We start from the raw sequence: 26,914 nt of genomic DNA on the forward strand, positions 1-26,914 counted from the left end.
ACGCTCAGGCAGGGCCAGGACCCTGGCGGGACTTGACCCCCAGCTTTTGGTCGAGACAGTTCTGTCTTCCTTCTGCTCCGGCCGCAGCACATGCCCGTGGTAATCGCGGAGTCATGTGAGCGCCTCCCTGGGAAGTTCCAGACTCAGAACCCCGCAAGTCTTTGAGGCCGGCTGCCTACAGACACCTTAATTTAAGAAACCCTTTGTCCTTTGGGGAGGAGGCCGCACGAACAGCGGTTTGGGTGACCCGTCTGCACCGCGGCCGCAGTCCTGAAGCTGCGCGAAAGTGCGTGCGGCTCTCGGGCCAGAGCTGTGCCCAGACCCGGACAGAAGGCGAGAGCCCAGCTCCTTGCGCTCTCCCCGCGCCGCGACACCCCGGCCCTGCAGAGCTGTGACCCCTGGCCCGCGGGCGACCTCTCTCTGTTCGCATCTCTTCACCTGGGAAGTCGGGCCGCTGAGCCGGACGCCGGGTTCCCGAGTTTCACTGCGCGGACGTCGGGAGCCTCGCTGGAGGCCAGGGGACAGGGGACCCCGTGGGCGGGAAGGAGGCAGGGCGCTCAGGCCCCATCTCCCGCTTTCCAGAAGGCACTTCTGCTCTCATCGGCTTACGGGTTGGCTTTCCAAAGGGGGTTTTGTTTAAAGGACACAGGAGTCCGCAAACATTGGAGAACGCGCCGACCTCAGTCTGTGCAGAGCCCGACCCCGCGGGACACTGGGAGAGACTCTCCCCGGGTTCCCTTGTGATTCCGGGCCCAGCCCCAGATGCTCACGTGCCCTCGAGCTGCCGCGGGCACCTGGCTTCCCACCGCCCCCTGCAGCAGGGTGCAGCCTCCTCGCCCCGGCCAGATCCCCAAGAGTCAGGGCGTGTCTGCTACCCCCTGACTTTAACACGAGCTCTAGCTTGGAGGGGCTCAGGCAGGATTTCCGCAGCCTGTGCTTAGTCAGTTCAGTCGCCGGTGCCCTGAGGTCCCGCCCCACCGTGCCACTTGCTCCCGCAGATGCTGGGGCGAGGAGAGGACACCAGCCTCCTGAGAATTTCTTCCAATTCCTCTTACTGCCTCGAACTCATGAGTTGCTCTGCTTCGATGAGGAAGTTGCGGTCAGATAATTAGGGAGGAAATGAGCCCTTCCACACCAACCCAAAATACACTGAAGCAATATTTATGGACAAGATGTTGTGCTTTGTGTGGCAAGGAGAACGGATGTCGGAAGCTGGCGAGGTGAGAAAGCCAGCTTGACAGGTGGAGAGGCAGGGGGCCCGTCAGCCGCTGGCGGGGGAGGCGAGTGGTACGGACTTTACATCTCATTCAACACTTTCCAGGCAGGAGGGTGGGGCGTGAGGAGAGGAAGCCACAGATTTCAATCGTCTTTTCTCACAACCAGTAGAAAGGTCACCCCCCAACAACACTCTAATATGACACAGGGATACATAAAGGCACAGTTTTCATTTCATAGCCATGGATTTATTTTAACATGCATAAAAAATAATAAGCCATTAAACCCTGATTTTACAGATAGGAGAGGCTCTAACGAGGCAAAACGTGGGGCACCCAGGTGGCTCCGTCATTAAGCATCTGCCTTCGGCTCCAGTCATGATCCTGGGGTCCTGGGATCGAGCCCCGACTAGAGCTCCCTGCTCAGTGGGGAGTCTGCTTCTCCCTCTCCCTCTGTTGCTCTCCCTGCTTCTGCTCTCTCTCTGTCAGATAAAGAAATAAAATCTTTAAAAGTAAGACAGTGGACCCCCCATAAGACAATAAGACTTGGTGTGCCCCCAGCCCCAGCCTCCCCTGGTACGTTCTGACGGGTTTCAGAGAAGGATCCTGTGTGTCCCCTGATGCCAGTGTGCAGAGTCTGCACAGGTGTGAATTACCACATGCCCCACGTATGGACAGGGCTTTCTCAGCCAAGGTTCTCACCCCCGGGCCTGAATAAAGGTAGAGAGCAACTGCGGGGCCCTGGAGAAGGTGTTCCAGGAGACTTAGCAGAGGAGGCCGGGATCACTGCCCCGTGGCAAGCACCTGCAGGGCTGCAGACTTGGGCAGTGCGGGCCCTGAACAACCACACGGCACAGCCACGGGTCAGCCCCTCTGCCCTCTGCCTGGGGATCAGGAGCTGGGTGCCACCCGGTGCACCTCACGGCCAGCAGGATCAAGGAGCAAAGCTTCCATTTCCAAGTGCTCATGGAGCCCTCCACATGCAGCTCAAACAGGGTAGAAAGGGACTGGGGAAAACAACTGTCTTGTGCCTCCTTCCCACACGTCCTGTTTGGTATTAATCATAAGATTGCAACACCAAGAGAATCTAAATAATCTGCAGGCGTCACTGTTTCTGATAATCGCGGGAGCTATTCATCGCTAATCAAAGAGGATATTATGGAGCGTGAGTCAGCCAGCCTCCGGCTTTCTGGAAGCACCGAGCCTTATATAAAGAGGGAACTTCCTCGCCGAGGCGCTGGAACGGCAGGTGGGGAGCCTCAGTCCTTCAGCGGGGCAGGAGCATGAAGACCAGCATGGCCGGCCTCCCTCTGCTGCTGCTGCTGCTCTGGGGCGTGGTGTCCCACGGCTTCCCCGCCGCGACCTCGAGAGCACAAGAGCAGGACATGGAGTTGGTCCAGGTAAAAGCAGAATTTCACATGCCACAAAGGCAGGAGCATTTATTTGCATTTTTCTCAGTGGTACTGAGTAGCAGTCGTAGTGTAAAGGACTTTACGGAAGGGTGGATTTCTTCCAAAGAGAAATTTTTGGTAGAAAGGGCTCTTTCCCCAAAACTCTGTCCAGCCATGCACAGGGTCTCCTCTTCCCTTTCCAGCTGGAGGTGAGTGGGAGTGAAGGGACGATACGCAGGTGTCCCCATGAATTGTCATTCGGACCGCGTGCTCGCTAGTGCCGGGGACACTTCTACAGGGACCCTCTCCACCCGCCATGATCTCCACCGTGAAATCCAAACACCGCCCTTAGAAGTAGTTCTCCGCGGTAGCTAGAGCTTCTCACTGCCAATCTAGAAAAACGAGAAAGAGTTCCCATCCAGCATTTCAATAATTTTATCTTTCATCAGAAATACCTGGAAAACTACTACAACCTGAAGAGTGACGGGAAGCAGATCCTGAGGCAGAGAAACAGCAGTCTGGTGGTTGAGAAGCTGAAGCAGATGCAAGCGTTCTTTGGGCTGAAGGTGACGGGGAAGGTGGATGCCGACACCCTGACTCTGATGAAGCAGCCCCGATGTGGGGTGCCCGACGTGGCTCTGTACGCCGTCGGTGAGAGGACCCTCCGATGGGAGCACACCCACCTGACCTACAGGTAACCAGGCCGGGCACCAGAGCGAGGGCGCGTCTCCCAGCAGAGCCGTGAGCCATGAGTTCTTACGTCTCTGTTTTATTCCATTTTAAGGATTGAAAATTACACACCAGATTTGCCGAGAGCCGACGTGGACAGCGCCATCGAGAAAGCCTTTCAGCTCTGGAGTAACGTCTCGCCCCTGACCTTCACCAGGATCTTTGAGGGCCAAGCGGACATAATGATATCCTTTGTCCGGGGAGGTGAGCTCTTCTGGTCGCACAGCAGCACGCGCACCCTAAGTCCCACTGCCCCAAACCCCTTCACCTTTGCAGCTGCAGGAGCTGGTTAAAAAGCGGTGTTGACTTCGTAGGCTTAAGGAGCGAACCTAGATCCCACCTGATGGAAGTCTGTTGGCCTCTCAGCAAGCCAATGCTTTCTCTCCTGGGTTAGCCTAAATGGGAACCAAGAGGGACACTTCTCGAATTCTGTTTCTGGCAGATCACTATGACAATTCTCCCTTTGACGGACCCGACGGGAACCTCGCTCACGCTTTTCCACCAGGCCCGAGTCTTGGAGGAGACGCTCACTTTGATGAAGATGAAAGATGGACCAACGATTACAGAAGTGAGTCAATGCATCGGGCCTCTCCCGACCTCCCCATCCCTTCTCGCTCCCCTGGAATCCTGTTTGGCTTCATGGAAAGAACGCATTTGTAGAAGGAGGCATTTTCTACTGCCGCTTACGAAACGAATGATACATTTAGACAACTGAAAGAGAAGGCTATTTCTGTTAGTAATAACATCTTGTTGGCTCCAAACAGCCCACTCCAAAATTTCTGTTAAGACAGTGTTGAAAATCTTAATGTTTTTCTTTTGGGCATGTACATAGAATTATTTTTTTATTAGAAGGATGCACCAAAATTTAACAATGTTAGTAAGAGTATGTGAAAATTAAGGGAGGAGAGAATGTATTTTCTGAAATTTCCAGCATAGACATGTATGAGTTTGTAGATAGAAAAAATCATTACCAGAACTCCACTGGGTCTCCGTGAACTAGTACTCAGGAACTCATACAAGACGGGTCTGCAGGCGACACAGAATGGGCCGAGCTTACTTTCTCACTGTATCAGTGCAAACACAGAGCTTGGGTTTTAGCCTGTGTCTTCCCTGTTAATAACAGCCACCTTTGGGAAAAGGCTTTCTAGCTCTTTCAAAGAGCTACCAACAGAGGATGAGCACTGGCCCTCGGAGAGTTCTGGACTGCTCTTTCATGCCAGGTCTCTCCACGGAGAACGCTGCAAACATTCATTAATGGCTTTATTGGACCTTTTAGATTACAACCTCTATCGCGTGGCTGCTCATGAGTTGGGTCATTCCCTTGGACTTTCTCATTCTACTGATATCGGGGCTCTGATGTACCCCAACTACATGTACGACGGTCATGTCCAGCTGTCTCAGGATGACATCAACGCCATCCAGGCCCTATATGGTGAGTGGGCAGAAAACTAGGGACGAGGGGCCGTGAGAAGAGCCGTTAGCTGCCTCCTTTAAGAAGCTGTGCAAGCCCGGGCAGAACTAACCCCAGATCTCTTGTTCTCTTAGGACCTTCTCCCAATCCCATCCAGCCAACGGGCCCCCAGACACCACAGGTGTGCGACAGCAACCTGGTCTTCGATGCCGTCTCTACCGTCCGGGGAGAGCTGATGTTCTTCAAGGACAGGTAGGACCTCAGTCCCTCTCTGTGCCCCGTGCTTGTGAGAACACGGCTCTCACGGCCGTGGGCGCGCACACCGTGTACCCTGCACTTGCTTGCACGCACAGTTAGAATTACAGGGCACCGCAAGCAGCGACACACACCGGCACGCTGCGAGACGCTTGTAGCGGCCCTTCCCCGCACGTACGCTCTTGTTCGGTTCTCAGACCAGATACCACTGAAGTAGAAGACGCAGTGATAGAATCCCATTGTACAGATCAGTGAGGTGAAGCTGGGAGAAGGAAAGAGCCTTTCAGGGCACAGAGTTCTCTGGTGACAGAGCAGTAGCCATTCGGACTCCCAGTCCCGAGCTCTCCTCGTCAGTGCTGCGCTTCATGATGAGCCGTGAACGGAGGGTCCTTCTCAGGACAAACAGCCCTTGATGCTGTGCAGCCGCTCTGTCCCAGTGAAGACGCCCCCAGCCCCAGCCCGTGACCTGCAGAGACCTCGAGAAGGGGTGGAGCCACCGTGGGGAACACCTCCAGGAGTTCAAGAGGACCCCCTGTGAGCAGATACAGGTGGTCCCCACAGGAGGGTTCTGGCGCCCCCTCCGCAGCGTGTGGGCTCAGCGATGCCAGGGTCCCCTTTCATGCAGGGCCCAGTCCTGCTGTCTGTACCATCCTGATTCCAAAAGGACCGTGCACAAAAATAGCAGGTCCTTTTCTGGAAGATGCTGTCCCTGGGATGGGGACTGAGGCTGGGCTGGGGCGTCAGCACAGAGAAAGGAGGGGTTCGGATGGGCTCACGACTTAGCTGCCATTCCCAGAGTCTGGTCCACATGGCTTTGTCACTCCGTCTGTGGTCAGATCCACGCGAGAATAGAAGACATTGGTTCCAGATGCTTTCTGTCCTCTCCCCTACTACGGATAAGGCGGGGTGCAAACCCCAACAGGTGTGGCTCAGACTGGGCAGGTGCTAGGGAAACCTGGGTTTGAAAGGAAAGCTCTTGGTAGGGCAGGACATGTCTCTCAAAGCAAGGATTCGAGGGATTCCTCCAAGGAACAGACACGGGTCTAGGATTCACTGAGCTCACTTATGTGTGACCGAGTCCTGAAGCCGTGGGAGGCTAGAGACAGGAACAGCCTTGCCCAGGGTCTCCCAGCAGCCGAGGTGGGATCGAAGCTGCCCAGCAGGTTCCAACAGCGGGGGCCTTAGTGTCCCCTGTGGACTGTAGATCCAGCCTGAGGAGGGGGAACAGAGCGGCTGCCAACTCTGGGTCTAAAGTTAACCCTTGCCGCTCTCTTATCACACACGTGGCCGTAAACAGCTCCTTCCCCTCGCTGCCAGCGATCTCTCATCCGTCAGGGAGAGTGCCAGGCTCTTGGGGGGGAGGGGGGTTGTAAGGCGCAGGGGAGAGGCCTGCCGCCCCATCTGCACATGGAGTTGGCAGCCAGCAGTGGGCTCCGGCGTGGGTGTCCGTCCGGCTGCTGGTTCCAGATGGCCCCGCCAGAGGCAGCGGTTCGATTGTGGACGCGTGCACAGCCGGTCCCTTCGCACCAGTTTTGCTACATGTGACTGTTGATGTGCTCGAGGTGGGCTGGGCTGATGTGCTCGCCGAGGCCAGCCCACCCTTGCATCCAGGAAATCAAAACCTTTGCCATTTTTTTTTCTACGTCAGGTTCTACATGCGCCAAAATCCCTTCTACCCAGAAGTTGAGCTCAATTTCATTTCTACTTTCTGGCCAGAGCTGCCAAGTGGGCTTCAGGCTGCTTATGAATTCTCTGAGAGAGATGAAATCCGGTTTTTCAAAGGTAACGCTTCCCCCTGGGGTCCCGTTTCTGTGGATTCTCCTGCTTTGGGGCTGAGATATGAGTGAGCTCCGGCCGCTTTCCCTTGGCGACCTTCGGAAAATCTGACGATCTCACTTACCACACTGATGGGAGTCCATCCCCTACCTAAGCATTGCCTCGTGCATTTCTGAGTCATTTTAGAGAGAAGGTGTATCTGTGGGGACTCTGCGGGGCCACGGACCTGGCTTGGGAAAGCGTTTCCTCTGCAAACTACTTACAAACCCACTCTGGGGCCCACAGATAGGGCAGATGACACAGAAGCATTGGAGTGTCCAGATTTCCTGGGGTCTATTTTAATACCAATGGGTCTCCTGAGGGAGGGAGAGGCCGCCCTGGGAGCCAGCTGTCAAAGTAGGGTCCTCAGACCAGCAGCGTCGACCCCCCGGGGGGTCTGTTAGAGACCCAGACTCTCACTTAGTACAATGTGCTCAAGGGCCATCCACGAGATCGGCTCCCACTCCAGACCTTCTGGAATTCTAACAAGATTACCAGATAACAAGAGAATTTGTAGTTAAAATACGACAAGCCCGACCAGGAATCAAGTGGGACAGACTTTTTATTCCATCAGAATGAAACATAATCCACTGATGCGCTCTTGGCTTGGAAGGCGCTGTGCCAAACGCCGGGACTTCTGCGCACAGATGTCTGGCCTCGCACACACGAGCATTCAAGTGCTTGACCCCACTGAGGACTGAATGCGGTTTGGATGGGCAGAAAACGTTGACACAGGCTTTCTGGCCCTTCTATCGCAAAGTTAAACAGGATTTTAGATGCACAAAATTTCAAGCTGCTTTCTCATAAGGGGCAAATGAGTGTCTCTGTGCCGTGAGAATCATCCTGGCTTCAAGATCTAAGACCTGTTTTATGTGATGTGGGTTACTGAGTGTAAACACGCAGATCTGGAGCCAGCGTCCACTGTCTATTTGGCACTGTATTCTAGCGAGACGCGATGGTTCTTATTTACAGAGGTTGCAAGTCATTACAGCCTGAGTCATTACGACCCCCTGGTCTTTGGGAAACCACTGGTGTGACCGAGCCCAGCCCCAGGCGGCTAGAGCAGGGAGCCCTGTATCGCCGCCGTACGCAGCACGGGCAAGTCTTCAGTCGTGGCCGCACCTGGCTTTGGGAAAACATCGTCAGCCCCACCAGCCAGTCGCCCTCCAAGCTCACTCAGATTCAAATGATGTAGGAAACGTTAAAGCGTATATAAATTTAAGTGATCTGGGATATGACGCTGGCGTCCGTACCTTTAAGAATCTCCCTGGACGGTTCTCATGTGGGGCCAGGACGCTGGAGTCGGCTCGCTGTCTCCTGGTGTCCAGGACAAGTGTTTCCAGCCTTTTTTTTTTTTTTTTTGATTGGCAGGTGATAAGTACTGGGCCGCTCAGGGACAGGAAATGCTGTACGGATACCCCAAGGACATCTACCAATCCTTCGGCTTCCCCCAAACCGTGAAGAACATCGATGCTGCTGTTTCTGATGAAGAAACTGGGAAAACCTACTTCTTTGTTGCTAACAAATACTGGAGGTAAAGACCGAGCACAGAACATGTTCGCACAGCACCTCCTTCTAGCTAGAGAGAACCTTCTCGATCGAACCATGGCCAGATGAGTCTCCGATGGCCTTGGCCGGCTGCCGTCTCTGTGAATGGCTGCCAGCAGTCTAGCCCCAAGTCTGTGGCTGGCGACCATCACGCAGCCCCCGCAGTGGGGATGCAGTGAACACGTGGGGCTGATCTGGAAAAGGACGGCTGAGGAGGGGGGCGTCTACCTTCACGGAAGTGGGCGGCGCCTCCTCAAGAATTAGAATTAGTTGTTGGCATTGACACGGACCTTAAAAATCTCCTCTTCACCCAGCGTTCTACCTCCCCCTCCCCCATACCAGACAAGATCCATGGGGTTGAAAGTTCCTATAAGAGTCCTGCTACCAAAGTCCCCGTAATGCCTTTGAGAGTCTACACATTTAGCACGTCTGACACTTTCGATCACTGTTTTGACCAGGTATGATGAGTATAAGCGTTCCATGGACGCAGGTTACCCCAGAACAATAGCCACTGACTTCCCTGGCATTGGCCATAAAGTTGATGCTGCTTTCCAGAAATATGGTAAGTGAATATTTATATTTATTTCCTCCATCTCGCGGTCACGGAATAGTGTCAATGCTGTTATTTGGAACAGCGAATGCCCAAAATATTTGTTCTCACAAATGGCAGGATTTTTCCAGAATTCAGGTTAAACCCAGAAATCATGTGTGCAGAGTAGCGAGTCTCATCTGCTTGTTCCTAGGGTTCCTCTACATCGTGCACGGGACGACGCAGTACCAGTTCGATCTTCGGACTCAGAGAATTCTGAGTATCGACCGAGTTAATAGTTGGTTCAACTGCTAACGGAGACAACCGACTGTCGCCCCAGAGAAATGCACGTCAAGAGCCCAAGGAGGCGTCTTCCTGAAGAGCCATTTGCTTACATAAAATCAGAGCTATTGTTTCTGTCCTGATACCTCCTTCTGCACTTACTCTTTAGGCCTGGGAGTGCAACGTGACACGCACTCCTGTAATTCAGCCCCACAGCTGAGCTAAGAAAGGTCGGGCTTACTGGCTTGTGGATTCAAATGGGCCAGTTTTGCAAAGAAAAAAAAAGCTTTCCAAAGTATAGGATCCTGACATTGACCCTAGAGTGCAGGTCTTCAAGACAGCTGACCAGAGCAGAAAGAGTTAAACATAGAAGCAGCCACTGGACCGTCCTCATATGCAAGGAGCAACTGTGATTACAGAAAATAAAGCGCTGTGTGTTTCAAATAAAGCCTTCTGTGTCGTTACTGTTTAATATACTTTCTAGTACATTTTTTTTAATATTTTATTTATTTATTTGACAGAGAGAGAGGTCACAAGTAGGCAGAGAGAGAGGGAGAAACAGGCTCCCCACCGAGCAGAGAGCCCGATGCGGGGCTCAATCCCAGGACCCTGAGATCATGACCTGAGCCGAAGGCAGAGGCTTAAACCACTGAGCCACCCAGGCGCCCCTCTAGTACATTTATTACATGATTATTTCCTGATGATAAAGTCATACTTCCAGAGATTAGCTTTCAAATTTGAAGTGGGAATAGACAAATACGTAAAATACTCACACAGGAAGCTAGGATATGCAAAAAGTTGGACTATTCCCCCATTTCCATGGAATTTACATCTGTAGAAGAGGTTAAAACCTACTTCCTGGGTCCCGTGTAAAGATTCCAAAATTGGCTGTTGGTAGAGACTTCTCCCTCTGAGCACGTCGGGGGCTCTGCTGTCCCGAGGTCCTACTCCCGGCCATTGTGGAAGAGAGGGGGCTGGGCATGGTGAGGGACCTGTATCGCCCCAGATGGAAACACGCAACCACTGGTGCGAACTTCTCTGGCGGCTGCGCCTCGCCACAGGGATCGTGGAAGCCCAGCGGGAGCTTCCACGAGATGGAAAGAACCGGAATTCTCGGGCCACCACTCCAGACAATCACTCCAAACCTCAGTAGAGTTTGCTTGAGAAGTAAACTGGTGGTTTAGACCACGAAGAATCTGGATTTAGTTAAGGCCACACACGCTAGTTTTTCTTTATGGAGGTTTCATGCCTTGTTGGGGGATGTTAACGTCAGCGGGGTCCCCAGCTGGCAGCTCAGCCCGCGGGGTGGGGGGGTGTTCATGGTGTGGGCGGAATTGCCTAGTATGAGTATTTTAAGGTACTCACGGTTCCAGGGAAGCAGCTCTTTTTTTTTTTTTTTAAATAGTATTTTATTTTTTTATTTTTTATTTTTTTATTTATTTGACAGAGAGAGATCACAAGTAGGCAGAGAGGCAGGCAGAGAGAGGAGGAAGCAGGCTCCCTGCGGAGCAGAGAGCCTGATGCGGGGCTCGATCCCAGGACCCTGAGATCATGACCTGAGCCGAAGGCAGCGGCTTAATCCACTGAGCCACCCAGGCGCCCCCCAGGGAAGCAGCTCTTGACGCAGAGTTTGGAAAGAAGTGTCCTCTCCTTTGGCCAAGTCTCCCCTCTTCTGATGAATATTGTGATATTGAAATGTACGTCACATAAATACAGAGAACTGTGCAGACATCAATCACTGAGTTATGACAACGTGAACGACCCACGTAACTCTCACCCAGGATGAAGAAATGGAGCGTCACCAGGGACACAGCTGGCCCCTCGAGACCCCGACCACCGCTCAACACTGTGTCAGCTTAGCCCACGAGTCTCAGAGCCTAAATCAGGAGAACATTGGTGGGGCCACTGGAGGCAGGGGATTCTCAGGAGAAGATGGGCTAAACATTCTAGAGCATTCCGCAGCTACGGAGTGTGGTCTCAGATGGCTCTGATCTCATGAGCAAGGGCTCTGTGGCGAAGCCTGCGTCATGGCCAGTCCCACCATGAGGCATGGGGCCGGGTGTCTGTACCCCAGGGTCGATCGGTCCTCAGCTGAGGCCCGGTCTGGGAAAGGGGCAGAGCTCCCAGGCAATATGGCTCCCACTGGACAAAGAAACGGGACAATTGGGAGCAGCAAGCCGCCGCCACGGCCCCCCAGAATAGGCGGGGGAGTGTGCGTGCTGGCGCTGACGGGGGCTGGAGACACAACCAACCAGCGAGCACGCTCGCCACCCGTGCTCTGTTCCCCAGAGGCATCCAGCTCGCTGACTTTGAAGCTCTGAGACGAAACCTGCCTATTTTGGCACGAGATCAAGTTTATATCCTCCTGCGTCCGGCACCACGCATCTGCGCTCCGCTCACGGGCAATGCACTTTGACTTCTTACAGTTGGGGTTTTTCTAAGTAATGCTGCACCGTCGCAGGTGCGTCTGCTGGTTTTGTACCTCAGAGTGCCCTTGCCGAGCCGTCGACGTCCGTGACCGTGGCTTCGGCAGACCTGCCCCCGGCCTCCCGTCCTCCCAGCCGCGGCGGCGGGACCGGCTCTCTCCAGGTCTGACGCCGGCTTCTCGCCTTCCGTCTGCGCGCCCCGGGCCCAGGCTTCCCACTCCAGGGTTCCTGGGCCTCCTCTGCTGCCGTCGAGGGAGGAGACCGGCCGCGGGTGGAGCCGACGTCTCACCACCGTGAGAGACCCAGAGGAACACACGCGCCACCCTCTCTTGCCCCAGAGCGATGCTCCTAGGACGCAGCTCAGGTGGTTCCTCAGCTGGTCCCACCCAAGGCAAGACGCGTCTGGTCTCCGCTGGCAGCCAATCCAGCTTCGCGCCGTCTCCCCTGCTGTCCCTGTCTTGCTGTCCCCAACCCTCCGTCCAGGCCTGTTGCTGACTCTCGCGCCTCAGGCTCCGCTTTCTAAAAACGCCGGGTCAGGCCTGCTCTGCTGGGCGTGGGGTAGAGCGGCCCCCGGGTGTCACTGTGGCGTCACGGTTACCAAGACTCTCCGCTGCAGTTGATCACGAAGAGTAGAGACGGCAAGGGGCCCCCAGCCGGCCGTGACCCGCAGATGGCATGAGGGGGCAGGGCTGTGGGAAGTGGGGACTGTGCTTGTCAGCCGCACTGGGACTTCGGTGGGAAGAAAGTCCTTCGCTCAAGGCAGCCGAGCATCGCCCGGAGACACACTGTGGAAGTCAAAAGACAAGAGGGACATTAAGGAGCTCCTCGCCTGAAACTCCTTTCACCCTGTGTGTTAACTAACTAGGATTTAAATAAGACCTTTTAGTCAAAATTTTTTAAAAAAAGAAAGAAGTCGTATGAAAGTTAGAGATAAGTGAGGCTCTGACTGCAGCTCACGCCGGGCCCGTGGGCCGTGCTGCGGCCATTTCTCCGGTCAGACTCTCCCCCGGGCTGGCTGATGCTGGAGTTGGAGGCTTACAGCAGGAAGGATCAACTGGAAGCTTCTGGAAAAGCTCCTCTCTACATTCTCTGTCAAGACAGTAAATTAGAAGCAACAAAACTGCACCACATCTGAAGGGCTACAAAGAGCCGTCAGACCCTCGAAGACTGAAAAGCCACAGGGATGGGCGGGGATCCCTTTCAGACCCTTCTGCAGACCCTTCAGCTCAGCGCCCGCCAGTGTGGAAACCAGGTGAGCCGCGGCCGGTGATGGCCGACTTGTCACCTCACCAAGCGTAGCACGCATCCCAGCGACGGGGTCCGACACGGTTGCTCCCCTGCAGCGAAACAACCCGCCCAGAATCTCGGCGTGCGGCGACGCGGGAGGAACGGTTGAGGATGTCGCTAACTTTCTACGGCCCAGACTCTCTGAAAAGTAGAGCGTTCGCTTGCTTGTACTTTGTTCTGGTTTTAAGCAAAGACGTAGCTTTTCTAGTCGGAGGCTTTGGGAAGAATTTAGCCTCCAACGCTACAACAAACGGAAATAGACCGTTTTTCCTAGACCCAGTCCTTGTCTTGAAGGGGCACCGTGCAGGCCAGCAAACTCATGAGAGCGTGAGATCCGCTCCGCCGCTCAGGTCCCCGAGGTCTCAAGCAAACGACCCGGGCTTTTCCGAACCCTCATTTCCTGTCTGTGAAAGAGGAAAACTAATGGAACCTCCTAGGGTCTTCCTGAAGATGGACAAGCTACATCACCCGGCACAGAACCTGTCCCATGGAAAATACTGAGGAAATGACTGCTGCCTTTTCTTTTTCATCTTTGTTACTCTCCTTTCTCACAGGCTTATTTCTACAAAAAAAAAAAAAAAAAGCCCACCATACTGGTGAACCCACTCAACAAATGAACCCGAATCCAAACTGAAAATACAGGAATGTTATTCTGTGTATCCAATTATCATTAATGATAACGGCTATTATAGGTCACCGTAGATTATCACACTTTCCAATATTTACGGGAAGCCCCGAAGCCACGATCCTGAGACAGCTCTAACCTCTCCTTCGACACTTTGTCTCCTTAGTGGACAGTCGTTTTCATGGCAAAAACTTGTGACCGAAAATCTTCCCCTAAGTTACCAGGAGGGAAGTAAAATGGGTAAAAATTCAGCAGTTGGCCATCTTCCTTCCAGAAGCAGTCGAAGTGGCAATGAAAGCGTGGGAAAGGAGTCTGAGACTTTGTGCAAGAACCCGACCACGAACCACATCGGGATTTCCAGTGAAAGGAGAAGTCGCGCATTAACCATCAGGGTGTCATGACCCGGCTGGTCCAGGATCTCGGCTACAATCTGAGAGTCAAGGTCACTGGATGCTGAAAAGCGATAGGTAACCAGTTTTCCCGGAATTGGGCCGTCTCTAGGCGGAGAGCCCCGTGTGTTTCTCAGGCCTGGGTCCAGGACGCCCTGAACCAGAGACTGTGTGGCACCTGAAGGCCACCTGTGAGGGCAGGTGCAGCACGGCGGGCAACAGGACTCCGTCGTGGGCCTCCGGCCTGTTCTCCCTGCGCTGCCTTCAGACAACGAACAAAGAGCCCCGGGGCTCACGGGTGCCCCCACCTTCGATAACTACCGGTGTCCTCACCTACCTGGTGACCTACTCCCCTACCTGGCGAGGTCAGCGCACCCCTTGATCCATAAAAGCTGTGGAAGCGGGGGCAGAGACAAGGCTGGGGAGAGTAGCAGACCACCCCCGGGGGGTCCAGCTCGCTGCCCCAACCTTAAGTTTCCCCGAATCCAGCTGTATAACTAAACGCCGGGCGGGGGGGGTGGCTCGTTTTGTTTGGGGCGTTACGGGGCCTTCCCGTCTGGGGGCTGCGTTCGCGGGCCCGGCTCCGCCGCTGACAACAAGCCAGAAGCTGCAGGGACGCGGCAGGGAGACACGGGCCAGACGAGGAGCCTGGGTCAGCGGGACGATGAGAGGAGAGCAGGAGCTGGAGGCTGAGCTGGAGGCAGTTTCAGGTGTCCGTCTCCAGAACGAGGGGAAACACACAAAAAGTGTCAAAAAACGTGAGAGAAAAGCCACAGGAGAGAGCCAAGGTTCACCAGCCAAGAGGCTTTTGGTCAAAATGTAAGTGGTAATGGTTAGGATTCTTTTTATTTCCTTTTAAGATTTTATTTGTTCCTTTGAGAGGGAGAGTCAGGCACAAGCAGGGGGAACGGCCGGCAAAGGGAGAAGCAGGCTCCCCGCTGGGCAGGGAGCCAGACACAGGCTCCATCCCACGACCCTGAGACCATGACCTGAGCCGCAGGCAGACGCTTCACGGGAGGAGGCCCCAGGTGCGTGGGACGGTGAGTGCCCTGGGTCATCCTTTCCCACTTGGCGGCCGGCCGGCCCTGCATCAGTATCAATTTTTGGCTCCGAGTCTACCCCGTTGGGTTGTTCTAAGCGTTCGAGGGCCTGGCGTCCAGGGTTTGTACCGAGAAACATTTCGGCTTTTCTTAAGGACCAACTGTATACTTGCCGACCACGTGCACACTTGAACGAGCTCCGCATGAGGAATATACCCCCCAGGACAACCCCACGGCCGCCCCGTCCTGAACTGCGCGCAGGTGCGCCGGGTCGGTGTGGGTCAGCCCTGCTGGCTGCGCCCCCTTGAGAGCCGCTCCTCGCCTCGTCACAACCACGGCTCCGCTTCCCGCACGAGGTCCAGCGCGTCATCCCCGCACCGGCAGAGCCGTCCGCGGGACGTGCCGACAGAACGAGACTGATGGAGACCAGTGTCCCGGGTGTCGGGAGCACTGCCCGCCGCGGCGCAGCGTGTCGAAATCCGGGGGCCGCGAAGAGAAGACCTGTCCCCAGCAGAGGGCCTGTGTGACAGCCCGCGAGTGATGTGCGTCCACCCCATTTTTGCTTAAGGATTTTATTTATTTATTTACATGAGAGAGAGAGCAGGAGAGGGGAGAGGGTCAGAGGGAGAAGCAGATGCCCCGCCGATCAGAGAGCCCGATGCGGGACTCGATCGTGAGACTCCAGGATCCTGACCAGAGCCCCAGGCAGTCGCTTAACCCACTGAGCCACCCAGGCACCCATGCCCACCCCATTCTTACAGAGAACGAAACAACGGCCCCCAAAAATGATTTACTCGCTCCCTGTCCAGCTGTCTGCTCAGGCCGTGCTCAGGCCGAGGGCCATCCACGCCGCCAGGCCCGAGCTAACCCTGTGGCCACAGAGCCGCTTCCCCCTGGAAGTCCACCATGGGCAGTCAGCCAGCTTCCGCTCAGGGGTGCACTGAGGGACTGTCCTTGCACACTCGGGAACTGACTGTCCTGTGGCTTCAACGGGACGCGTCCTTCAGGCATGGTGGAGTTAATTTTTCTCTAGTGAGAGAAAATCTGAATGCTACTCTACAAAGATTTTAGGGTTCTCCATATTAGTAAGTGAATTTTGTAAAAATCAGTTACTGCAGACTTAGAATGCGAGAAACACCACACTGGGCTGGGGAGAGAAGGAGAGGGAGTGTGAGGCGGACCTGCAGAGGTGAGTGGAGACGGGGAGGACTGGACATCACTCCCCGTGACCAGTCTCCATCCATCCCCTCCTGTGCGCTTGGGGCAGGGGGGGTGGCGATGAGGACGAAAAGATTTTTTTTAAGAGAAGAAGAAGGTAGGATGTATTTTTCAGAATAATATGCAATTTGTTGCGAAGTAATGAGTTTTGAGGAGTGGTCACTGTGAGCAAGCCGTCCTTTCTGGAGTGCCTGGCATGCACTCAGAATGAGTGGACAAGGCAGGACTGTCCTTGTGCTCCTTCCTTCCTCAGCAGACCCTCCTTTCCAGCACTGCTTCCTCCGCTCAGTGACCCCCTTCCCCGGGGACCGTAAATCCATCTGAACATCAGTAAGGGCTGAGGTCTGGAACTCAAGAAACGAAATCTCTCTTCTAGGATCTTCTAGAGAACAGTGCCCACAGTTAGACCAAAGTTATATCTACGCATTCCTAACCTGCTTATACTTGAGTTTAAAATCTAGTCTTTTTAGAAGGAAACTGCCTGCTTTCGAAATGTCTGCTCGGGCACCATTCTGCCAGGTCACCCGGCCATTTCTCTATACACATGGAGGCGAAGAGTCCGTCCTTCCTCCTCCGTGCAAACACAGAGACCAGTTCTTGGAAACCAGTCCTTCTTTCTTCATCCACGTCTAAAAGGGGAAGGCCTTACATTACATTTTTATGAGTATTCTTGATGTTCAGATTAAGAAGAAAACACGTGTGAATCATGCTATTCAGATACAAGCTGACGGGTCCCCCTATAAAGGACAGCCACCCGAGCGGAGACACGGAAGCTGACAGCAGGTGTTCTCTTGAGTAAGGGAGTGAGAATGGAACATGTCGCCGTCCTCGTGCTGCTGTGTCTGCCCGTCTGCTCGGCGTACCCACTGGGTGGAGCCGCGAGCAAGGAGGACTCAGACACAGATTTTGTGCAGGTACTTGGTGATGGCGGCCACCACAGCCACAGCCTGTCCCAGGGGCAGGGACAAATGTGCCGGCTTCATCCTGCAACACGGAGGAGGCTTGGATTGGTGGTCACTGTGTTTGAATGAAACCGGCAAGTGCTGGAGATGGGTTGTCTGTAGCTCTGAACAGAGAAGGGAAGCGAGGGTCAGGAAGGGCATAGAATTCCTCCATATAAGAAAATACTAGCAGCTGCTTTGGGGCCAAATGAGAGGAGCAAAGGAAAAACGCATGAAACCTCTCTGGCTTTAGAATTTCTGTGGTTGAATAGGGAGGATTTTGATTTTCAAATAATTTTAGGTAATAATTTTCATATCGTTACTTGTCGTTTGTATGCAAAAGAACTTATCCCACATCAGTCTTGCACAAGGCCTACATTAACAGTATAAATTTCGACCCCCTTTCTGCTTTTAAAAACCTCTCCTGTTCTATAGCTGGACGGAACTCCTTTACACGTCTTAGATGAGTTGCTGACAACTCATGAACTAGTTAATAAGGCCAATTTGATCTTTTATATTATTATGTTGTGTTTCTGTTCTTTACTACCCCATTAGCAATACCTGGAAAAGTACTACAACCTTGCAAAAGATGTGAAACCATCTCTTAGAAGGGACCGTGGTCCCATCGTTGAGAAAATCCGAGAAATGCAGAAGTTCCTCGGGTTGGAGGTGACAGGGAAGCCGGACGCGGACACTCTGGAGATGATGCGTAAGCCCAGGTGTGGCGTTCCTGACATCGGCGACTTCACCACCTTCCCTGGCATGCCCAAGTGGGGCAAAACCCACCTTACCTACAGGTAAAGGGTCCAAAGAGGTTTTCAACACTACCCAGATTTTACCAATGACAGGAGAAATTTACTAATTTACTAATTAGTAAAGAAAGTAAAGAAATTTACTAATCACAGGAGAAACTAGCATCTTCTTCAATTTTTCTCTTGAAGGGTTATGAATTACACACCCGATCTGCCAAGAGACGCTGTTGATTCTGCCGTTGAGAAAGCCCTGAGCCTCTGGCAGGAGGTGACCCCACTGACCTTCTCCAGGGCTGAGGATGGAGAGGCTGACATAAAGATCTCCTTCGCAGTTAGAGGTAAAACAATGAAACAAAAAAAAAACCCACAAAAAGCATGAAATGCATCCATTTATCTAGTTGCTGTTGGGGGAGGGTGTTCCAAGGAGATCCGAATTACCTATCCCTCCAATAAACACACTTTCTCTGTTAGATCATGGAGACTTTAGCCCTTTTGATGGATCGGGACATGTTTTGGCTCATGCCTACCCGCCCGGGCCTGGCATTTATGGAGACGCCCACTTCGACGACGATGAACTCTGGGTGGAGGGTCAGTCAGGTGGGTCACCTACCTCTCAGGACGGCTTCAGGAGTAATGTCTACCACTATCCGAGAATACCTGGATCATTCAGAATGAGCAGTAAATGTAACATAGAAACGACCACGATGTGGAATTAGGTCTGCGTTTCCTTCTTCGCTCCCAGCAAGCACAAACCCGGAGGCATCATTCCATCCTACTTCCACAACTTGGGATCCCAGGGAGGTTTTAGAACGGGCATTTTCACAATGCTCTTGGTGATTTTAACTGGAAATGATAAAGGTAGAATGAATTACCTTGAATCACTTCCAACCTAAAATGTGCCCTTGGGTTTCTTCTTGTCTTTCCATTGGACTCTTTCTCTTAAAATATCAGCGAAAATGTCAGAAAATAAAGGAAATTGCTAAGTCCTCTATTTAAGTAAACCTGTAACTATCTCTAGCTTAGGAGCTTTTTCTTTCTTCTTTAATTAATTCTGAAAGCTTTTACTGGGTTTAAACACAATGACTGAAGCGAACTACATTTTAGTTATTTTTTTTGTCAAGTGGCTCCTGAAGTTTACAAACACACTGTTGAGAAAATTGCTATTTTCAGGATTGTTTGAATTTTTAATGCAAATGCAAAGAGCATCTTTACTGAGAGTAAAAAACTTGTGCTGCAAGAAATGTTGTTTTATTCAAACAACTATTCTTTTCTGCATAATTACTTGGAGGTTTGGTTAAATTATTTCTACCATTAATTTCAATAAAAAATGTTTATCATATAAAGAAAAGCTGAATTCAGCTGTCCTTGGGCTGCAGAAAACTGTTAGTGGACATATTTCTGTTTTAAACTAAAGATTGTGTCTATCCCTTTTGGCACCTACTCCTGGAAAGGTTTTTAGCCATCAAAAATTATTGGATTATTTTGAAAAGGAGAAAGAACAACTCTGGTTAAATCCTCACAGGAAATGACCAGTTTTTGTTGCATAAGAGTTTGAGGAATAACATAAATCCTCTGTGATTAATTTCAAATGAGGTTGTCTCTGGCGCATGTTACCAAATTTGAACAATAACCGACTTTGCATTTGTAGAGACAATGAAGATTCACACGTGACGACACGGTAGTCTTGGTACCTCCAAAAAATATATCTTTTAGAAACGGTGTGTATCATTGTCACTATAGGTGAAGTGACCAGCTTTCCCTGACCAAAGAGAGACCTGGCAGGAGGAATATGGTGACTAGCTCTCACTATCTTGACTTCAAGCCAGCCTTGAAGAATGATTAAGTAGGGCCTATGCCCATCAACGAGCCCGTCCACAAATAAGGAGATGCCCGGTGTTCTGAGGGTAGCCCGTATGACCGGCATGTGTTCTTACATGCATGTTTATGAAACAAACAGCTGTGAGGTCTGAACATTCATGGTTCTTCACATAGGAACCAACTTATTCCTGGTCGCTGCTCATGAACTTGGCCACTCCCTGGGTCTCTTCCACTCGGCCGACCCCCACGCTCTGATGTACCCAGTCTACAGCGCACAGACAGACCTGGCCCGCTTCCGCCTTTCTCAAGATGACGTGGCCGGCATCCAGTCCCTGTACGGTGAGCGAGGCTGCACACATCAGGCACGGGAGCTTTGCAGGGCCGGTCTTCGGGAGAGCTTAAAAACACGGCACGACGCATTTGCAGTCCCTGTCAAAGCCCGAGAGTGTTGGGAAAGCACTCACGTGGACGATAGCGTCACAGTCCCTCTGTTTGCCTCCCCGCATCTGTTCCCTTCAGGATCTCCCCCTGTCTCCCCGGATGACCCCGTGGCGCCCACGGAATCTGTGCCTTCAGGACCGGGAACCCCAGCCGCGTGCGACCCCGCTTTGTCCTTCGATGCGGTCAGCACTCTGAGGGGAGAAATCCTCTTCTTTAAGGACAGGTGAGACCAGAAGATTCCATTTCCCTCTCTCTTCTTCTGACGTTCGATGTTTAGAAATGAGAACGGAGACTTGACAGAAGCGTTTTGAGAAAATATTTCCTCTACATTTAACAGATCATTCAGATCTGGCTCTTGCTGCATTTTGTCATCTGCTTAGAATAATGCGGATCCTGTTAAGGATGATTCTGGGTCCCTAGAACGTAGCGGGATGAAGGCATGGGGTTTTCTGTGTGTGGTTCACTTTTAGGGCCCCAGGGCCTGGAACAGGCCTGGCGCACGTGGTGAGTGAGTTGAATTAGTGAATGAGCAACTGCTACATTTAAATCCCATCAGCCCCGCCGTGTTTCAGAAGGCACAGTGCGTCTTTAGAAGTAGGAGTGTATCTTTACCTTTGCTGACAAACGCTACTATTTAAATTAATTTCAGAAAAAGAGTTTCTGGCACAATATTAAAATAGGACCAAAAGACAGAGTGAAAGGAGAAATCTCTCTCCCACGTCTGGACTCTGCAGAGCCTCGTTCTACCGTATGGGTGACCACCTCGACCCACCCTCATCCCTTGACAAAGATACTCTATTCCCGTACAGACATGAATAGGTATATTTTTCCTGCTACTTTTTTCAAAAATGTTAGTGAGTGCATAATATACCTGCCAGGGGCTGTTAGAATGCTGTTGGGGCCAAGTGACTGCCGCCCTAAATGTGTCACTTGGGCATCTCGAATATTTTAAATGGAAGTCACTCAGGAGCCAGCCTGGGCAGGAGGGACACCGAGACCGTCCTCTCTCTCCCTGAAAGCAGGGGGTGAGCGCTCAGGTGAAAGGGGCCCTCCCTGTGCCAGGAGGTAAAGACACGTCCTCATCACCAGAGATGGGGCGTTTAGAGCTGAGAAGGCCGTGTCCACAGCCCTTGTGACCTTTTGCTACTGGGCTCTGCCAGCCCAAGTCGGTTACAATTCCTCAGCAACCAAAGCTCCCAGAGTTACGTTTCCTTTGTCCTGCCGGTGCCTCACGGCTCCGTGCGCTCTGCCTCGAAAGTGTAACAGCTGCCTGCCCGGGTCGTGTCTTCAGGTCTCAGTCTCGTAACAGGGCTCTGTGCATGTAATAAACTCTGGGTTTTTTTTCTCCCGTTAGTTTGCGTCAAATAAATTTACTTCTTCGTCCAGCTGGAAGAGCTTCAAGGTCAGGAGGAATTTTTCCTTCCCTTTGAACACTGCTAAAGCGTAACAATTACATGGCCATGGATTTCATTACCCTGGGATCACAGGAAGGAAGATGGTCCCATACCGACTTCTGAGTTGCCATTGTTTGAAAGAGAGAGAATATGTTCCTTTACATACGTAAAGGAGAAAAACAATTGTAATTAATTTCTGTGTGTTCCAGATATTTCTGGCGCAGATCTCACTGGAGCCTTGAGCCTGAATTTCATTTGATTTCTACATTTTGGCCCTCTCTACCTTCAGGCTTGGATGCTGCGTATGAAGTTACAAGCAAAGATACCCTTTTTGTGTTTAAAGGTAAGTGCTATGCAAGAATTTTAATTTGATGAAATCAATTCCATTGCAACAATTTCACCAAGACATGAATTTTCTCCATTAAATTAAATTTATTTTATTTGGTTTATTACTGTAAGGCCTAAGGTTGATGCTTAAATAGGATGTGTACAAAGAACACTGTAAGTTCTATTTTAAATATCCAGTGAGAGGGTGTCTGGTTGGTTCAGTGGGTTAAGAGTCTGCCTTAGGCTCAGGTCATGATCCCAGGGTGCTGGGATCGAGCCCCACATCGGGCTCCCTGCTCGCGGGGAGCCTGATTCTCCCTCTCCCTCTCCTCCTGCTCATGTTCACTCTCTTGCTCTCTCTCTGTCAAAGAGACAGAGAAAATTGAAAATTTCTTTTTTTAAAAATTGAAAAAAATAAAATATCCAATGAGACCTAAGTAATAGTTGCTATCCCATGTTCATGAATAGAAAAATAGTAATAACTACTATAGAAATGTAACAGTAATAATGTAATATAGTAGTATAGTAGAATATGTAATATGGGGGCCCTGGGTGGTTCAGTCAGTTAAGCAGCTGCCTTTGGGTCCTGGGTCCTAGGATTGAGCCCTGCATTGGGCTCCTTGCTCAGTGGAGAGCCTGCGTCTCCCTCTCCCTCTGCTGCTGCTCTGCCTACTTGTGCTCTATCTCTGTCAAATAAATAAATAAAATCTTAAAAAGAATAGGCAGGATGCTCCTGGAGAAGAAGAAGAGGAGGAGGACTGTCCTGCATCGTAGCACTTGGGCGGATGAAATAGTGCAGTGTGGGCGCAAGGATGGGTGCAGTAGCTAATGGGACAGACAGGGCCTCTCTGCTCCTGTATCAGATTGGAAAACTGCTCTTTCCACTCGCCCCACAGTTAATCTCCTCTTTGAGCTGCTCTTACCTCTTGAATCAGTTTTGCTAACATATTTTTCTAAAAATTTATTAACTTGGTCTGTTTTCAAGTCAACTGGTAAGGAACTTTCTGAGTGTTAATTTTCTTATTTTCATTATTGCTGAAGTTTTGCTCCCTTTGTCCTTCCTAATACTGAATCTTCGTGCTTCTCTCTGGGACAACTGATCCTCTCAGAGAACGAACGTTCAGCTTTGCTAATCCTCTCTGTTGTGTTTGGATGGTCTATTTCAGTTGTTTCTGTCTGCAGCATTTTTGCCCCGTCTGTGCTGTCTTTGAACTTATTCCGTTGTGTTTTACAGCTTAAGCTTGGTCCTTAACTTGCAGCCCTTTCTTCTTTTCTGGTGTAAACTTATATACCTGCAAATACCCCTTTCTTCTCAGCTTTTGCTTCATTCCTACAAGGTTTGAAATGTCGTGTTTATAATTTTGTTTATTTTTAAAGTTTCTTTTTTCAATTTCCATTTTTAATTTTTTCCCTTGACTCTTAAGTTTTGGGGGAAATGGTTAAACCTCGACATTTTTCAAAGTTAGGTATTTCTGACAGTCTCACTCTCATGAGGAGTCAACGAAACGTTGTGACGCTGTGCAGGGTGTCAGAGCTCTGAAGTGCGGCGCTCATCCGTTAGTTGATCTGACGCTTACTTAGTCCTGCAACGAGCCGGCGCTGTGCTCCCTGGCGGACCGCGAGCCCGAGCGAGGCTCCTGTTCTAGAGAAGGCAGCAGAGATGAGGTCGTGGGCGTGACCCGCGGGCAGAGCCGGGCGGAGCGTCCAGCCCCGGCCCCACACCCAGGAGGCGGAGTGGAGGAGGTGTGGTTCAGGATGCGCGTTGCAGGAGAACTTTGCCGTGTGGACAGCGGCTGAGCGCGTAGAGGGTAGAAAAGGTCTTCAGGGCAGAAGGTGCCGTCTACCCCCAGGGAGACCGCGCTGGAGCTGATGGACGGGAACGGCCTCACCCGGGCGAGGCCCGAGAGCCGCACGGTGGACGGACGGGCGTTTCAGACGCGTGGGCCGTGGGGATGCAAGGTGGGGGTCGGGGTTGGCCTGGAGGGGAGGTGTGAGGAGGAGAAGCAGAGACGCTGGGGGTCCCACTGCCCTGAGTCGCTGAACTCCGGGTGGCTTCCTGAGATGTCAGAAGAAGCACAGTCCGGACCTGTGACCACGAGATCCCAGGGACACTGTCCCATAGCAACCGACTGAGTGACACGCACACACGAACAGCTCCACATTAGACACTTGGGTTAAGAAGTCACCGGTGACCACGACCAGTCACCGTAGTTATAAACTGTAATAAACTCTCGTATTTATCGATAATAAACACACGACCCGGAAAGGGCAGGGACCAGAGGTAACGGCTCATTGACTCACTCGCTCACTCGGGGAATGTTGGTGAAATACCAGCTATCGCCTGGGCTTTGGGTTAGCGGTTGGAATTAAAACCCAGGCTTCCGGTTTTGCCCAAGAATGTACTAAAACCACAAGTCTCCACTAAAATTTCTTGGCTTTCCTTTCTCCACAGGACGTCAGTTCTGGGCCGTGAGAGGGACGGAGGCTCAAGCAGGCTACCCGAAAGGCATCGGCACCCTGGGCTTTCCTGCCACCGTGGGGAAAATTGACGCGGCCCTTTCTGATATGGAAAAGAAGAAAACGTACTTCTTCGTAGGGGACAAATACTGGCGGTAAGACCCGGATGGAACGGCTGCGTTGGAAGCCTCGTTAGGGAAATGACCCTCTTTCTTGAAGGGACTCCCCCACTGCCACCCGCTACTGGGCTCTAATGCCCAGCTTTCTGACTGTGAAGACGACGACTTAAGGGTACTCGGCTTCTCCCATGTGATAAAGGGCTCTCAGAATGGCTGGGCACTGGGTCATAGACCCAGACCCCAGAAGGCGTCAGGAGAGGCCACCTGCGTCGTCAGACCCCAGGCCCCTGCGGGACGTACAGGTGTGTCAGGCTGTAGAGACGGGGTCTACAGGGCAGGTGGGAGAGCAAACCAGGAGGTTTTCAGCCAAGTGATGAACTCACTTCCCATGTCTTGTACTTGTGGTGCTCAAGCATCTCCGGCAGGAAAGCATCAGGGCCCTGGGTCGAGGCTTGGAGACTTGACCTCGGACACATGTAGAGAGAACCCCCCATGGCACAGCCTGATACTTTGGTGCCTGGAGGAAATGCTGGTTTCTGGGCTAAGCTTATCGTCCGGGAAAGTGATAAATTTTTATAGTCCTAAAAATGGTTGACACTTGTTTCCCCCTGACTTGAGAGTGATCTGGGATGCCACACTGGGGCAGTAACACTACGGTGTGCGTGACGTGGAGCTGTGTTTCCTTCACTCGGTACAGATTTGATGAAAACAGCCAGTCCATGGAGCAAGGCTTCCCCAGACGGACTGCGGATGACTTTCCCGGGGTTGCGGAGGTTGACGCCGTGTTTCAGCACTTTGGTAAGGAGGCACTCCTTTCGTTGCCAATGGGGATGCTCGGGGGCATCACGTGGAGAATCCGAACAATTTTCAAATCACTCAATCTTATACCCTTTTTATTCTAAACTTCTGAACATTTTAACTTTCTAGTTTCTGTCATTGAGTTTAAATTTTGTTTTTCCTGAATAATTTCCAAGTCTCTGCTTCATACCTGCCCATACAGCCAAAGGGTGCTTTCTCACACCATATGACTCAGGTCGCTACATTGGTCTAAACACACAACTAGGTGTGAGCTAGGGTTACTAACGGCAGGTTGTCATTCTCCTTTCTCATCCTCCTACCTGCTCTCTCCCATCCCATCCAGACCTGCCTGGACTTCTGCGGCAGTCTCGAATTGCCTACATTAAATAATTCATTCGTTAAAAAAAATAGTGTCTTCCTGTATCCTCCAGAGAGACAAAATTTGATCCCTGGTAACGGGCAGATGAGAAGGTAACAGCTGTGCTCGTTCTGAGGGAATTTGCAGGGAGATGCGAGGGTTTGATGATCCTAACACATGCGGCTCGTGATCTTGTCACTAAGACACTTGACTTTGGTGCGTATGGAGTGGGCAGTGGGCCTCTGGGGCTTTGTACAGGTGGTCTGATTCTCTTGGGTCCAACTGCCCCCCACGCTGCACTTTAGGACCTAGTGGGGGAAGCGGGAGTATTTAAAATACCATAGATTTAAAGAAAATTAAAAAAAATAAATAAAATACCATAGAATTTTATTACTTTAGAGACTGCATGATGTAATGTTTTAAGAGCTCTGGCTCTGAAGTCCAAGGGACGGAATTCTCCCTCCATCTTTCCTTAGAGGTGATACTTGGGGAAACCACAAACTCCCTCATTCTCACTTTGCTCTCACTAGTGGCCCCTCCCATTTTTCCAGAAAGGAGAGATGCCACGAAGCCTGTAAACACATAGCACCGTGGCACACGCGAGCCACTCCTCAGGGCCGTCCTGCCCTAGCTCACCGGTTCTGAGTTATGCGTGGTGCAGAATGGATTCACTCGAAGATGTCTCATTATTGCCCTCGTCTGTATTTCCAGGGTTTTTCTATTTCTTCAGAGGACCATTGCAGTTTGCGTTTGACCCCAATGCCAGGGCGGTAACGCGCACATGGAAGAGCAACAGCTGGTTAGACTGTTAGACGGGGCAGAGGCCGATGCCAGTGAGCAAAATGATTATTCACCTAATGTGTTATAAGTCAGAATGATGAGTTTCCCCCTCTGTTTAGTGGCCAAAGAGAGCTCCTTAGACACGTCTGCGGTCCTGGAGCATTGATCTGGGCCCCTTTACTTGCTGTCGGATCACACTGAATGGAAGTGGGAGGCAACGGCGGGCGCCAGGCAGAGAATGTGTCTCCGTGGGCCTTTTATTTGCTGTTTAATAAAGATTTTTAGTTTTGACCCGTCCCTTCTTCCTAGAATAATTCACTTTTAACACAATGACTGCAGTGTGGGTTGAGCCCTTCCCTGAAGTTCTGTCCGTGGGTGTAGAAGGAGGAACCTTCTTGGCCGGAGGCCGGGGCGGTCGTGTGCCCTCCCTCGTTCTCTGTCCCTGCACCCACAGGACGTTCTTTCCACCTCCGGACCTTTACGTGCTCCTTACAAACCTGAGGAGGAAAGAGCTTGGTCAACAGTCATCCTGTAGGACTGGGTCTGGACAAAGTCGGGAAACAGTTCTAG

The 26,914-nt window shown here is 51.8% G+C and overlaps 2 protein-coding genes across 3 annotated transcripts; both read left to right on the forward strand.

The window, feature by feature from the left end:
• Positions 1-2,444: 2,444 nt before the first annotated feature.
• On the forward strand, positions 2,445-9,622 carry MMP1 (matrix metallopeptidase 1). Its single transcript, XM_046017795.1, has 10 exons — positions 2,445-2,614; positions 3,055-3,299; positions 3,390-3,538; positions 3,777-3,902; positions 4,611-4,766; positions 4,880-4,997; positions 6,649-6,782; positions 8,187-8,349; positions 8,822-8,925; positions 9,107-9,622. Exons 1-10 carry the CDS (start codon positions 2,498-2,500, stop codon positions 9,205-9,207), a joined length of 1,413 nt encoding a protein of 470 aa, XP_045873751.1. The 5' UTR covers positions 2,445-2,497; the 3' UTR covers positions 9,208-9,622.
• A 7,295-nt stretch (positions 9,623-16,917) lies between these two features.
• On the forward strand, positions 16,918-26,641 carry MMP10 (matrix metallopeptidase 10). Of its 2 annotated transcripts, none has more exons than XM_046017793.1 (10): positions 16,918-17,073; positions 17,656-17,897; positions 18,042-18,190; positions 18,324-18,449; positions 19,845-20,009; positions 20,190-20,334; positions 21,715-21,848; positions 24,285-24,444; positions 25,106-25,206; positions 26,276-26,641. In XM_046017793.1, exons 1-10 carry the CDS (start codon positions 16,969-16,971, stop codon positions 26,374-26,376), a joined length of 1,428 nt encoding a protein of 475 aa, XP_045873749.1. In that variant the 5' UTR covers positions 16,918-16,968; the 3' UTR covers positions 26,377-26,641. The 2 variants fall into 2 exon arrangements, with proteins under 2 accessions (XP_045873749.1, XP_045873750.1); XM_046017794.1 differs by having other exon boundaries at positions 16,922-17,073; positions 17,709-17,897.
• The last annotated feature ends 273 nt before the right edge of the window (positions 26,642-26,914 follow it).

The sequence above is a fragment of the Meles meles genome, chromosome 8, assembly GCF_922984935.1.
Source record: "Meles meles chromosome 8, mMelMel3.1 paternal haplotype, whole genome shotgun sequence".
Lineage (NCBI taxonomy): Eukaryota > Metazoa > Chordata > Mammalia > Carnivora > Mustelidae > Meles > Meles meles.

Bases quoted from the DNA above. Each gene is read 5' to 3' on its own strand.
- MMP1 (XM_046017795.1), top strand. From the start codon at position 2,498: ATGAAGACCAGCATGGCCGGCCTCCCTCTGCTGCTGCTGCTGCTCTGG. The intron at 3,539-3,776 runs GTGAGCTCTTCT...TGTTTCTGGCAG, and splicing joins GATATCCTTTGTCCGGGGAG to ATCACTATGACAATTCTCCC. The intron at 6,783-8,186 runs GTAACGCTTCCC...TTTGATTGGCAG, and splicing joins TGAAATCCGGTTTTTCAAAG to GTGATAAGTACTGGGCCGCT.
- MMP10 (XM_046017793.1), top strand. From the start codon at position 16,969: ATGGAACATGTCGCCGTCCTCGTGCTGCTGTGTCTGCCCGTCTGCTCG. The intron at 18,191-18,323 runs GTAAAACAATGA...TTTCTCTGTTAG, and splicing joins GATCTCCTTCGCAGTTAGAG to ATCATGGAGACTTTAGCCCT. The intron at 20,335-21,714 runs GTGAGACCAGAA...TGTGTGTTCCAG, and splicing joins ATCCTCTTCTTTAAGGACAG to ATATTTCTGGCGCAGATCTC.